At 40.6% G+C, this 13121-nt stretch overlaps 1 protein-coding gene across 2 annotated transcripts in view; it reads left to right on the top strand.

Moving 5' to 3' along the window:
• LOC117483756 (extended synaptotagmin-2-like) overlaps nt 1-13121 on the top strand; it is a 57757-nt gene that overhangs the window by 27291 nt on the left and 17345 nt on the right. For both annotated transcript variants that reach the window (XM_034132106.1, XM_034132105.1), the window contains exons 7-13: nt 366-455; nt 5051-5106; nt 7961-8081; nt 8953-9129; nt 11000-11085; nt 12053-12101; nt 12752-12841. In XM_034132106.1, coding sequence (XP_033987997.1) covers nt 366-455; nt 5051-5106; nt 7961-8081; nt 8953-9129; nt 11000-11085; nt 12053-12101; nt 12752-12841 — 669 coding nt within the window. The remainder of the gene's footprint in view (nt 1-365; nt 456-5050; nt 5107-7960; nt 8082-8952; nt 9130-10999; nt 11086-12052; nt 12102-12751; nt 12842-13121) is intronic.

Genomic DNA, 13121 nt, shown 5'->3' with positions numbered 1-13121 from the left:
TGTGTGTGTGTGTGTGTGTGTGTGTGTGTGTGTGTGTGTGTGTGTGTGTGTGTGTGTGTGTGTGTGTGTGGTGTGTGTGTGTGTGTGTGTTGTGTGTGTGTGTGTGATGTGTGTGTGTGTGTGTGTGTGTGTGTGTGTGTGGTGTGTGTGTGTGTGTGTGTGTGTGTGTGTGTGTGTGTGTGTGTGTGTGTGTGTGTGTAATACATAAGGAATAGCAGCTTAGAAAAAGATGATAAATGGCCTTACATGATATGTTATGGGACTTTTTAAAAAGACAATGAACATAAATACGTTTCAGTGAGATATTAAACATCACTAAGGACTAACTGACTAATTCATAATGTGTTGTATTATGTCCTCTGCAGCTCCATGGGACGCTGAGAGTGGTGATGGAGCCTCTGCTGGGAGACATGCCTCTGATCGGAGCGCTGTCCGTCTTCTTCCTCAAGAAACCAGTGAGTATCTTTTTAGTCTTAAAGGGGACCTATCATGCAAAATGCACTTTGTGATGTCTTTTATACATAAATATGTGTCCCTGGGAACTCACGCAGCATCAGAAAATAAAACCCTCTCTCTTTTCCTCCGTACCCAAATCTCTAAAAACGGGGCTACAACGGAGCTGATACAGATTTGCGTCCGATATGACGTAATATCTGAAATGTGGACCCACGGCCCTATCAGAAACGTTGCTATCAGAAACAATGCCCGACTGTTTTGGACGTAATATGGTCGGTGTTTACATTAGCATCGCTAACACTCAGAGCTAACCTGTACTGGAGAGCATGTGTGTGAAGAAGCAGGAAATAAAAAGGAACTCACCTTGTGGTATAACCGGCAAGAGAGAAAGCCTTTGAGCTCCATACTGTTTCAGAAACAATCCTTGATAATCCATGATATGGCGTTTCATCACCGCAGTATTTAGTTTAGACAGTAGCTGCCGGGTCCCGCATGAGCTCAGCCCCCCTTTTTTTTTTTTAAAGCTTTATGCCCCAAATCAGCACTTTTGAAACAGGAAGTGAAATAGAGGGATATGAGGCATGGCTAGAATGGGTGATCTGTTTGGTGTTTTGAGCAAAACACTTCATAGACATGTTTTTTAATATATTTGTATATATCTGAGACCTATGCTATTGCCTAAAAATAGCATGATAGGTGACCTTTAAAGACAAAAAAACAGGTGTGCAGGTTGTCCATTTTTTGTTTTAACCCCCCCCCCCCCCCCCCCCCCCTACAGAATAAGACAAGATTAATGGTACAAAAACATTTAAAATGATAGACAAACATATCAGAATCAGAAACAGGTTTATTACCAGGTAGGTTGAGACGTACGAGGAATTTGACTTATCAAAGAACACAGATAGAGAACTATTTTAACACTGTAGTAAAAAAAGACTATGGTTGAAACCACAGCACAAAAAACTAAAACAACAAAAAAAACATGTTAGTCATCATGGTTGACTTTAGTAAATCTGTGTTCTAATTCAGCTTAACAATGATGAATCAGTTAGGGAAGAGTACACAGTTTCAAACTTTTCATGTACGTTAAAAATGGTTGCACCAGTGAGTATCTTTGACCTCTTTTCTCTGGTCTTCTTTATCAGTGCATTCCTCGCTCACTGCTCTCTTCCTTCCTCTGATTCTGCACGTCTTCCAGATGCAGCCTTTGATACGGGAACACTAGGGCTGCACGATTACACGGTTATGCACGAAACTACTTTGCGATTATTATCTTGACTGGTTTTGCCATTGGAGGGATTGATGTATTATGTATTTATTTCAACAAGGACCATGCATACAGATACATTAATCTCAGCAAAGAGAAGACATGAATTATGCCAGATGTTTAGCTAGTAGCTCATTTCCATCTGCAGTCCTTAGGTCCTTATGGTCATTTTTTGCATCATTATTCTCACTTGTTTAAGAGGATCTGTATTGAACAAAGATATTTTATAAAGTCTGTAGAATACGATTTGTAGACTGGGATATCTATGCAGTTAATTCACAAACATTTGAATATTGCACTAGCCCAGATCGCCATTTTGATTCCATTTCAATGAATGTTGCAGCCCTAACCGGTTCCCGTGTGTGTGTGTGTGTGTGTGTGTGTGTGTGTGTGTGTGTGTGTGTGTGTGTGTGTGTGTGTGTGTGTGTGTGGTGTGTGTGTGTGTGTGTGTGCTGTGTGTGTGTGTGGTGTGTGTGTGTGTGTGTGTGTGTGTGTGTGTGTGTGTGTGTGTGTGTGTGTGTGTGTGTGTGATGTGTGTGTGTGTGTGTGTGTGTGTGTGTGTCGTGTGTGTGTGTGTGTGTGTGTGTGTGTGTGTGTGTGTGTGTGTGTGTGTGTGTGTGTGTGTGTGTGTGTGTGGTGTGTGTGTTGTGTGTGTGTGTGTGTGTGTGTGTGTGTGTGTGTGTGTGTGTGTGTGTGTGTGTGTGTGTGTGTGTGTGTGTGTGTGTGTGTGTGTGTGTGTGTGTGTGTGTGTGTGCCATCAAGATCTTTAAACAGACATGTGAAATAGTTTCCTCTCCTCAGAAAATTAGCATATTCTATATTTTGATCTGTCATTTGCATATGGCCCGAGTAGACGTCTGTGCACAGGTCTTAGGATAAAGCACACGTTAACAAAGAGAGAGGGTTATTATTTCTCTACAAGAAGATTATTATTTAAGGTGACATTTTTGAGTCATCGTTTTTTCCAATATGAGTTGTTCTGAGAAATCCCCCGCGCTGCTTTCTTTGTCTTCCTGTGCCAGCGTGGCAGAACGGCATTGTGGGTAACCGTGGTCTACATCTAGAGCGCTAACTAGGCCACAGAAAGACACACACACACACACACACACACACACACACACACACACACACACACACACACACACACTACCATTCTAAGAAGGGAAATATTGTACCACTAAAAAACAGGATGTTTTGATGTGGATTAACACATTTTTAAGTACCCTAAATAATGTATGAACTAACAGCACACTATTGGATGCAATTTAGTTTGTTTTTTTGTCATTTATTTCACATTGTCAGCTTCTGAAATTATTTTAAGTTTTTGTTTATTTTTGATAACTTGTCTAATAAATGAGTATTCTTACTCCATAAACTATAAGTACATATGATCCCACTTACCTAAATACCTTTTGCAACACAGTACTTCCTTCTAATAGAGTATTTCTACAGTGTTGTACTAGTACTTTTACTTCTAAGGATCTGAATGAAGGGATCTTTGGGAAGCTGTCTTCATTTCTGCAGTTTCATGCGTCACTTTTCCTCATCAGCTGTACAACTGCTCCCAGTACTTCACAATTTAAGCCTCTTTCAAAACCCTTTTTCATTCAACATTGCAGTCACTCTTAATCTGTAACACACACACACACACACACACACACACACACACACACACACACACACACACACACCATGTTTACATCACTTCAGGGGACATTACATTGACTTACATGTATTTCCTGGAGACTTATCCTAACCCTAACCATAACCAACACATGCCTAACCCTTACACACACACACACACACACAGACACACACACACACACACACACACACACACACACACACACACACACACACACACACACACACACACACACACACACACAGAGAGACGCGTGCCATTCCACCTTAAGTTCACATATATGCTAACCCTGACAGCTGGCACGAGGCCCGCGCTCCTCTCATGGTGCCTGCTGTTATTTTAAGATTCCCAACATGAGTCTGGTGATATGGACCTTACAGTTGGTGTGATGAAGATTACAACACCTGGAACAATGGGAGAAATTACATTCAACTATAATACCTTTTTTATTAGTCAGTTTAAAAACTATGTGAAGATTATTTTGGAGATTTGAGATTAAAATGAGAATTCTGAGAAACAAATAATTCCAATTTTCTTCAGAAAATCGCAGAATTCTGACATTTCTCTCCTGAAATGTTAGGATATATTACTTTAACAACATCTGGAACCTTATTTTATACAGACAGGTTACGTTTTCTGTGTTTACTGGGTTTTTCAATTTGGTTTTTTTCCAGTCTTCTTACTGCAAGTCTTTCCCACTTTCCTGCAAAGTGTGTGTTGCTAAAAAAAGGAATCCATATCACCTCCATCTATTTCAAGTAATATAAGGAGACCTAACTTTCGTTTGATAAGAAACACTTTTCTTATTTTGACTTCTCCTTATCCACTGTTGTATCTAATAGCTGTTAATTTGTTTATGCAATGTCATTTACAAAGTACCTCAGCACAGACTTCCTGTTTGTTTGAGAGCTAACCCAATCAGCTCTATTGATTAACGGGTCGATTGAGTTACAGTCGGATCTGCAGAGTCATGGTGCCGGCACTGAGGAGCTGAGAATATGTAGAAGAAAAATCATTGAGATTTAGTTCAAAAGCTAAAACTTAAAATCACTTTTCTTAATGTTTCTGCTGCAGCTGAGAGTTGTTGTATTTATTTATTTATTGAAGTAGATTTAAAAATAGTTCCTTATAATTATGTTGGAATATATTAAGCTTTTTTTTATCTGATTGATCCGATTAGATTAATTGTCCATATTAAATCCTGACGTTTTATAATTGAAATACTGTAAATGTAACTATTTTACTTAACAGAATATTGCACACACAAACAAAAATATTACAGGCCATTAAATGTGTTATGAATACTTTAAAACCTAAGTTGCTATCAGGGGAAAATCCACCATTTGATAGGTAGTGAAATGATTCATACAAATCCTCAAATATGCAAATGTGATGTTTCTTTCCTACAAAAAAATCTCAAAAATAGTCACCAGAAACCTTAAACATTTGTGAATAATTTTTCTGCAACTTCTTAATAAACCTATTTGATCGTCACATTAAAGACTCATCTGGTGTCAAAACAAAAGTCTAAAAGTGTGTTTATGTAATTGTGATTTCCATTAATATGTTTAACAATGAGAGAGGTCATGTAATATACATGTTAAACACTTTATGTATTTACTTATTTTCCTTTTTTCTTCATCTATTATCAAAATCTTAATCATATTTCTTCTCTTTTTCAGTTGCTGGACATCAATTGGTCGGGACTCACAAACATGCTGGATATTCCTGGTGTCAGGTGTGTGTGTGTGTGTGTGTGTGTATTACTATACTTGTGGGGACCTAAATCTGTTTACACAGTCACGTGTGGGGACTCGCCTTCCTTATGGGGACATAATGGAGGTCCCCATAAGGGGAATCATTAATTTTAGGGTGAAGACTTGGTTAGGGTTAGGTTAAGGTTAAGGGTTAGGCATGTGTTGGTTATGGTTAAGGTTAGGACAAGTCTCCAGGAAATGCATGAAAGTCAATGTAATGTCCCCTGAAGTGATGTATACATGGTGTGTGTGTGTGCATCCTTTTGAAAGTGTATAACCATTTGCATGTCTGTGTGTCATTTGCTGGTCGCTGCATCCATTGATTTTACCTTGAATTACTCAGTTTACTTTGTTGTAAAGAACAAAGGTGCACACACACTCTTTAGTATTTTTTGCAGCGTGTAGAAGAGAAAATCTTTCCTGACAGAATAAAGCTGGTGCTTTGAAGAGACGTTCCCAGTGGACCCACTCTCTTACTGCTGCTGAAATTATATTACGTTTACCAGCGGATCACAGAATGGATTTCCCCACTAAGTATCGGTATTTACTATTTATAGTAACGTGATTATAAAAGTGGAGCCGCCGCAGACTGAGTTGTGATGTTGGATAGATTATGCAATTCCAGACGACATCAAATACATCAGTAAATACCCCACTGCTGAATTTTAAAAACGGTGGTTGCTATCAAGTGTCTAAATGAGACGACTAAACGTCATCACGACCAACATTAGCCGCCTTTAGCTTAGCGGTGGTGACATGAAGTCATGTGACCGTGCTGTAGTTCCTTTATAGCCCAACATTAGCCGGCTTTAGCTTAGCGGTGGTGACGTGAAGTCATGTGACCGTGCTGTAGTTCATTTATAGCCCAACATTAGCCACCTTTAGCTTAGCGGTGGTGACATGAAGTCATGTGACCGTGATGTAGTTCATTTATAGCCCAACATTAGCCGCCTTTAGCTTAGCGGTGGTGACATGAAGTCATGTGACCGTGATGGAGTTCCTTTATAGCCCAACATTAGCCACCTTTAGCTTAGCAGTGGTGACGTGAAGTCATGTGACCATGCTGTAGTTCCTTTATAGCCCAACATTAGCCACCTTTAGCTTAGCAGTGGTGACGTGAAGTCATGTGACCATGCTGTAGTTCCTTTATAGCCCAACATTAGCCACCTTTAGCTTAGCGGTGGTGACGTGAAGTCATGTGACCATGCTGTAGTTCCTTTATAGCCCAACATTAGCCACCTTTAGCTTAGCGGTGGTGACATGAAGTCATGTGACCGTGATGTAGTTCCTTTATAGCCCAACATTAGCCACCTTTAGCTTAGCAGTGGTGACGTGAAGTCATGTGACCATGCTGTAGTTCCTTTATAGCCCAACATTAGCCACCTTTAGCTTAGCGGTGGTGACGTGAAGTCATGTGACCATGCTGTAGTTCCTTTATAGGCCAACTTTAGCCACCATTAGCTTAGCGGTGGTGACGTGAAGTCATGTGACCGTGCTGTAGTTCCTTTAGCTTTTTACTTCTAAAACCATGAATTGATTTTAAAATAATCCTGCTGAGTATCGAATCATTCATTTGCAACAGATCTTATTTTCTGCTATATTCCAAAAGCCAATGGAATAATCCCAAGCTTTTTGTCAGGGAGATGCTAACTTCCATGTCGGCCTACAAAAATACATCATCATCCATCACTCTTTTGCCAATTATTTAGCCAAGAAGCTAGCTCGGCTAATAACAACAGTGTGTATTTTTTAAACCTGACTTTTCCCCATATTGTTGTACATGCAACAGGAGACATCCTATAATAACACAGAGTGCTGCTAACACACTGCTAGCTGGTTTCCTCTGTGTTGACCTGTTGCTGTATCCTGCTGATTCACTGTTTGTTTTCAGCAGAGAAACACTGCGGTTTCCAAAAGACTCCGCCCTGTGAAATGTAGCTTTCCTTGTTTGACGAGTTTGTGTGAAATCACCAGTGTGTGTGTGTGTGTGTGTGTGTGTGTGTGTGTGTGTGTGTCTGTCTGCTGAAGCCCTGCCCTTGCCCCACCCTCCTCTCTCTCTCCCTCCCTTCCTGTGAGAGCCCTCATTATTTCCTCAGTGAGGATTTGCGTTTTTCGTTCTGATGCAGCAGGAAATCCTGATGTGTTTAGTGAGTCAGCAGACCAGGAATTAACTGAGATCAACTTTAGAGTCTGATACACAGACCCAGGATCAGCTCTTTCAGGGGGGATTTATTACAGTAGTGAGGCAGAGCAGCTGTGTTTTAATACACGATGCTGCTGCCCTCTAGAGGAAATTAGGGTTAACATCAATGCATACTTACATATGAAAACAGATATTCTTTATTATATCCACAACGGGGAATTGTACATTGTTACAACAGAGAGACAAGCACATGTTAGTAAAATCACATTAAATAAAATCACAAAATATTGCAGTATTTCAAGTGAAAGTATAAAACATCACAAAACCTGTGGATTTAAAACATGGTTTGAAGTGAAAATACATTTGATAAAAGTCATTAACTTTCGTTTTGTCTTTAAAATATCAGAACATTTTGGAACATTTAGGTTTCTTAATCTTATATCTTGTCTGTCTCGAACCCAAAGAAATGCACTTCTTTGAAATGTAAAAAATAAACTGGAAATCTCAATATTTGAGTCCCAAAAAAACAGCAATGTCTGCCCTTTATGAAAAAGTACTTTGAACTTTGAATTAATCATTTTTGTTTTGTTTTAAATATCTTGTTACTCTTTATAATTGTGCTCCTCCTCCTCCTCCTCCTCCTCCTCCTCCTCCTCCTCCTCCTCCTCCTCCTCCTCCTCCTCCTCCCTCAGTGGTTTGTGTGATAACATCATCCAGGACGTCATCTACAGCTTCCTCGTTCTTCCCAACCGGATCACCATTCCTCTGGTGGGAGAGGCCCAGCTGGCCCAGCTCCGCTTCCCCATTCCCCAGGTAACACACTCACTCACACTCACTCACTCACACTCACTCACACTCACACTCACTCACTCACACTCACTCACTCACTCACTCACTCACTCACTCACTCACTCACTCACTCACTCACTCACTCACTCACTCACTCACTCACTCACTCACTCACTCACTCACTCACACACTCACTCACTCACTCACTCACACTCACACTCACTCACTCACACTCACTCACTCACTCACTCACTCACTCACTCACTCACTCACACACTCACTCACTCACTCACACTCACTCACTCACTCACACTCACACTCACACTCACACTCACTCACTCACACACAGTCGTATGCTCATAATATCAATACATTTAGGCACATTTAAGTTTGACTCACACACACAAACTCTCACACACACACACACACACACACACACACTCACAACAGACATTTTACAGTGTCATAGTTTTCAGACAATAAGTAAATTAATGAATCTGTTAATTGGCAGAGAATTATTTCACAAAACAATTGGTTGTTTTATATCATCTTCTGTTATCTGTATTCTGTGTATTTACATTTAAATGTTCGCATATGGGTCGAAAAAATCAAAATAAACTAAACCAAATGTATCAAACTTCCTATTTTTTGAGTGAATTGCTCATCCTGTCTCAAGAAGCAAGCAGAAAAACTGCTAAATTACAAAAAATGTGTACTTATTCCTGCATTTTACTACTACCATTGTGTCACTTGCACTATTTTCTTGCACTGTTCTTTTAATATGAAGTATTCTTGTTGATTTGGAGGCGCCTCGAACTTCAGATTTGGATTGCCAACAACTCCTCTGTAACCATTGTGCAATTGCCAATAAAGCTTTTGATTCTCTAATCCTCAGGGCGTGCTGAGGATCCACTTCATCGAGGCGCAGGAACTGCTGGGTAAAGACAAGTTTTTGGGCGGGCTGATCAAAGGGAAGTCCGACCCATACGGTGTCATCAAGGTGGGAACGCAGCTCTTCCAAAGCAAAGTCATCCACGAGACCGTCAACCCCAAGTGGAACGAAGTGTATGAGGTAAAGTCTGACAGAGGATCCGTACTGTAGAGTGGTGCAGTGACGCGTCCTAAAACCAGGAAGTGAGTCAGCATTTCACCACTTCCTGTTCCCTCGTCTCACAGCCAATGAGATTTCTCCATAGGATTTAGGAAAATATCTGGAAATAAGGTCTGTGGTTGAGACAAATGTAAGAGACGGATCACGTTTTGTTCTACGACATTAAATCCATCAGCAGTGACCCCACTGGTGATTTCTGAAGAGTTGACGTGTCTGAAAAACGATGGTTGTTACCAAGTGGCTGAATAGGACTACAGAAGTTGTGGAGGCCGTTGTACGTCATTACGCCGAACACGTAAACACTCCTCTAAGTTTGTTTGCCCTGTTCTGCTTGAAAGCAAGTCCCTGCCTCCTGCAGACTGTTCAAACAAACGCTTCAACTCGTACCATTTAGAATCTGTATGTTTGAATATGGATCTGAAGTTGGCGTGACGTTGAAGTCGTGGGACCCTGTTCGTTTATAGCATAACGTTAGCATTTTGCTTCTGGCGACTAGATTTATGATTCGAACATTATAAAAGCAGTGTAGACATGTGGAGATTATCCGGCTGAACAAAACGTGCATTTATCAAACAGGTTTGTTTTCCACAGACCTTATTTCCAGCTATTTTCCAAAATCCTATGGAGAAATCCTGTTGCTTTTTTGTCGAGGGAACCAGCAGCTTACTTCCGGGTAAATACGTCACCCCTGCACCGCTCTATTAGAGTTAAAATGGGGGGGGGAAATGATGTTATACTTTATTGTTGAGGCAAGACGAGTCTATTTTTACAGCACAAGGCAATTAAAACATTAAAAGCCATAGTGCAAACTATCATCAAAAAGACAAGAAATTACTAATTAAAACAATATGAAATGGAATAAGACAGGTATAACATGCTTAAGTTATTGTGTAGTGTTGGGTATAAATAGGTATTTGATTTAAATATGTATTTTATTCATCTTTGGGTCATTTTTTGTAATTTTAAAATAGAATACAAGGAAAAAATGAAATTGAAAATAAATATATATTTACAGTATATAAACATAAGAAGTGAAAGTAAAAAAGAGCACATTGTACGACAGTATTTAACAATAATAAATATTCATCCATCCATCTTCTCCCGCTTATCCGTGGTCGGGTCTTGGAGGTATCAGTTCCAGCAGAGAGCCCCAAACGTTCCTTTCCCCTCATCAACCAGCTCTGACTGGGGGGTCCCAAGGCGCTCCTGGGCCAGCGAAGAGATATAATCCCTCCACCTGGTCCTAGGTCTACCCCTCGGTCTCTTCCCAGCTGGACGTGCCTGGAACACCTCCCTAGAGAGGCGCCCAGGTGGCATCCTTACTAGGTGCCCGAACCACCTCAACTGGCTCCTTTTGACGCGAAGGAGGAGCGGTTCAACTCCGAGTCCCTCCCAGATGACTGAACTTCTCACCTTATCCCTAAGGGAGACGCCCGCCACCCTGCGGAGGAAACCCATCTCGGCCGCTTGTATCCGCGATCTCGTTCTTTGGGTCATGACCCATCCTTCATGACCTTAGGTGAGGGTAGGAAGGAAAATGGCCCGGTAGACAGAGAGCTTTGCCTTCTGGCTCAGCTCTCTTTTCGTCACCACGGTGCGGTAAAGCGACTGCAGTACCGCTCCCGCTGCTCCGATTCTCCGGCCCATCTCACGCTCCATTGTTCCCTCACTCGAGAACAAGACTAAATAATAAATATGTGTATTAATATTTATAAAGACATTATTAATGCTCCAGATCATTCCTATGGATCTACAGAAACAATCCAGGTTATACAGCCTAAGTATTGTCCATAATTGTCCGTTTTAAATGGAGTTTTATTTGTATTTTCAGGCCTTGATGTACGAACACGCTGGACCAAACATGCTGGAGCTCGAGCTGTTCGATGAAGACACGGATAAGGACGACTTCCTCGGGAGGTAAATGTTCAAACTTATTAAAAAACGTATTGGAAAGTGAAACCCCTCTCTTTCCCCCTGCTCTGTTTCTCTCTCTTTACAACCTCTGATCTTTGTTAAACTCAAAACACAAGCCTTATATATTCTGTCTCTGAAAACGTTATGATATTTAAATACTTTGCATGAATTAAGGCAAGATTTAAAAGTGCTGACACGACTCTAATGTGTGCAGCAGAGAGGAAATAATAATGATAATAGTTTCTAGAGTATCATTGTGTTTTTCTCTTGTCTTATACTAATCATATTTGTCACACTAATAGGATTTCACACTCTATTAACCTGAAGCTCCCTCACAGCGACTCTTACTGGGGTTTAGTGTGTGTGTGTGTGTGTGTGTGTGTGTGTGTGTGTGTGTGTGTGTGTGTGTGTGTGTGTGTGTGTGTGTAGTGTGTGTGTGTGGGTGTGTGTGTGTGTGTGTGTGTGTGTGTGTGTTGTGTGTGTGTGTGTGTGTGGTGTGTGTGACTGTGTGTGTGTGTGTGTGTGTGTGGTGTGTGTGTGTGTGTGTGTGTGTGTGTGTGTGGTGTGTGGTGTGTGTGTGTGTGTTGTGTGTGTGTGTGTAGTGTGTGTGTGTGTGTGTGTGTGTGCGTGTGTGTGTGTGTGCTGTGTGTGTGGGTGTGTGTGTGTGTGTGTGTGTGTGTGTGTGTGTGTGTGTGTGTGTGTGTGTGTGTGTGTGTGTGTGTGTGTGTGTGTGTGTGTGTGTGTGTGTGTGTGGTGCAGATCTTCGAATTAGAGGATAGCAAGTTCAAACCCCACTGCAGTCAGCATGTCGTTGTGTCCCTGAGACACTTCACCCCAAATTGCTCCTGTGGGGATTGTCCACAGTACTGAGTATGTTAGTCGCTTTGGATGAAAGCGTCTAACAAGTAACATGTAATGTGTGTGTGATGAGTCGGCACTTATAGAAAGTTCGGTGTGTTTTGTTTTTCAGTCTGATGATCGACGTGGCCGAGCTGCAGAAGGAGCAGAAGGTGGACGAGGTAATCTGCAGATTTTACTCTCAAATTTAAATAGGACACTTTTAGTGAAATATTTGCTCCTCTGCGCTCATTACTGTCATTTATTTTCTTTACACGTACAAGAGGTTACCTGTCACTCAAACCTTGTGTGGAAAACCCATTAGTATTGCATTTTATGTTGATAAAAGTTGCATTTTTGCAAGTTAAATTCAGTTGTTCCCTCCTGTTAGCCATGATGCATAATCAGCATTATAGTGACGACACTCCCGATGAATTGAGACGCTAGAGAGACTAAACTTGACTCATTGCGATTCAACAAAGCGTCCGTAGTGAAGACACGTTTATGATGTTTAATAAAGAAGGTAAAACAAACAATAACCGAGGTATGATGACCAAAGATTGTCGGCTTCTTATATAACATCATCTGATAAAGGGGATTATCAGACTTTAATGTTATAACCATCATTTTAAAAAGTGTCATTAAAATAATTTGTGGTGAAGAGTAGCAAGAACAGTTATTTTGATCTGTAAAAATATTGCAAAAACAATCGCCTTCACTTCTAAAATCCATATATTGTTATTTATGAGATATAATTGAATGCAAGAGGGTGGACATTGTCTATAAAAAGTATTCTGATATTAACAATAAGACCTTTTTTCTGTGTCTGCAGTGGTTTGTGATAGAAGACGTGGCGACAGGGAAGATTCACCTGAAACTGGAGTGGTTATCTCTGCTGCCCTCACCGGAGAAACTGGACCAGGTACGAAAAACGAACACAATTAGTATAAGCGAGTAGAATTTACTTGAATTCTGACGTTTTTTCTCAAAATCTCAAAAATCTGACTTTTGTTCAAAATCTCAAAATTCTGACTTTGTTTCTCAAAATTCTGACTTTTTGCAAAAAATCTCAAAATCCTGACTTTTTTTCTCAAGATTCTGACTTTTTCTGAACATATGTCTATCTCCATAGGAAGAGGAAGAGGAAGAGTACATTCAGTGTTTTCCATACAATACAAACATGGACATTTAAGCTCTTCCAA

Source organism: Trematomus bernacchii, unplaced genomic scaffold (assembly GCF_902827165.1).
Source record: "Trematomus bernacchii unplaced genomic scaffold, fTreBer1.1, whole genome shotgun sequence".
Taxonomy (NCBI): domain Eukaryota; kingdom Metazoa; phylum Chordata; class Actinopteri; order Perciformes; family Nototheniidae; genus Trematomus; species Trematomus bernacchii.
Note: the sequence above shows the minus strand (reverse complement) of the source record. Positions and strands in the feature narration are given on the sequence as shown.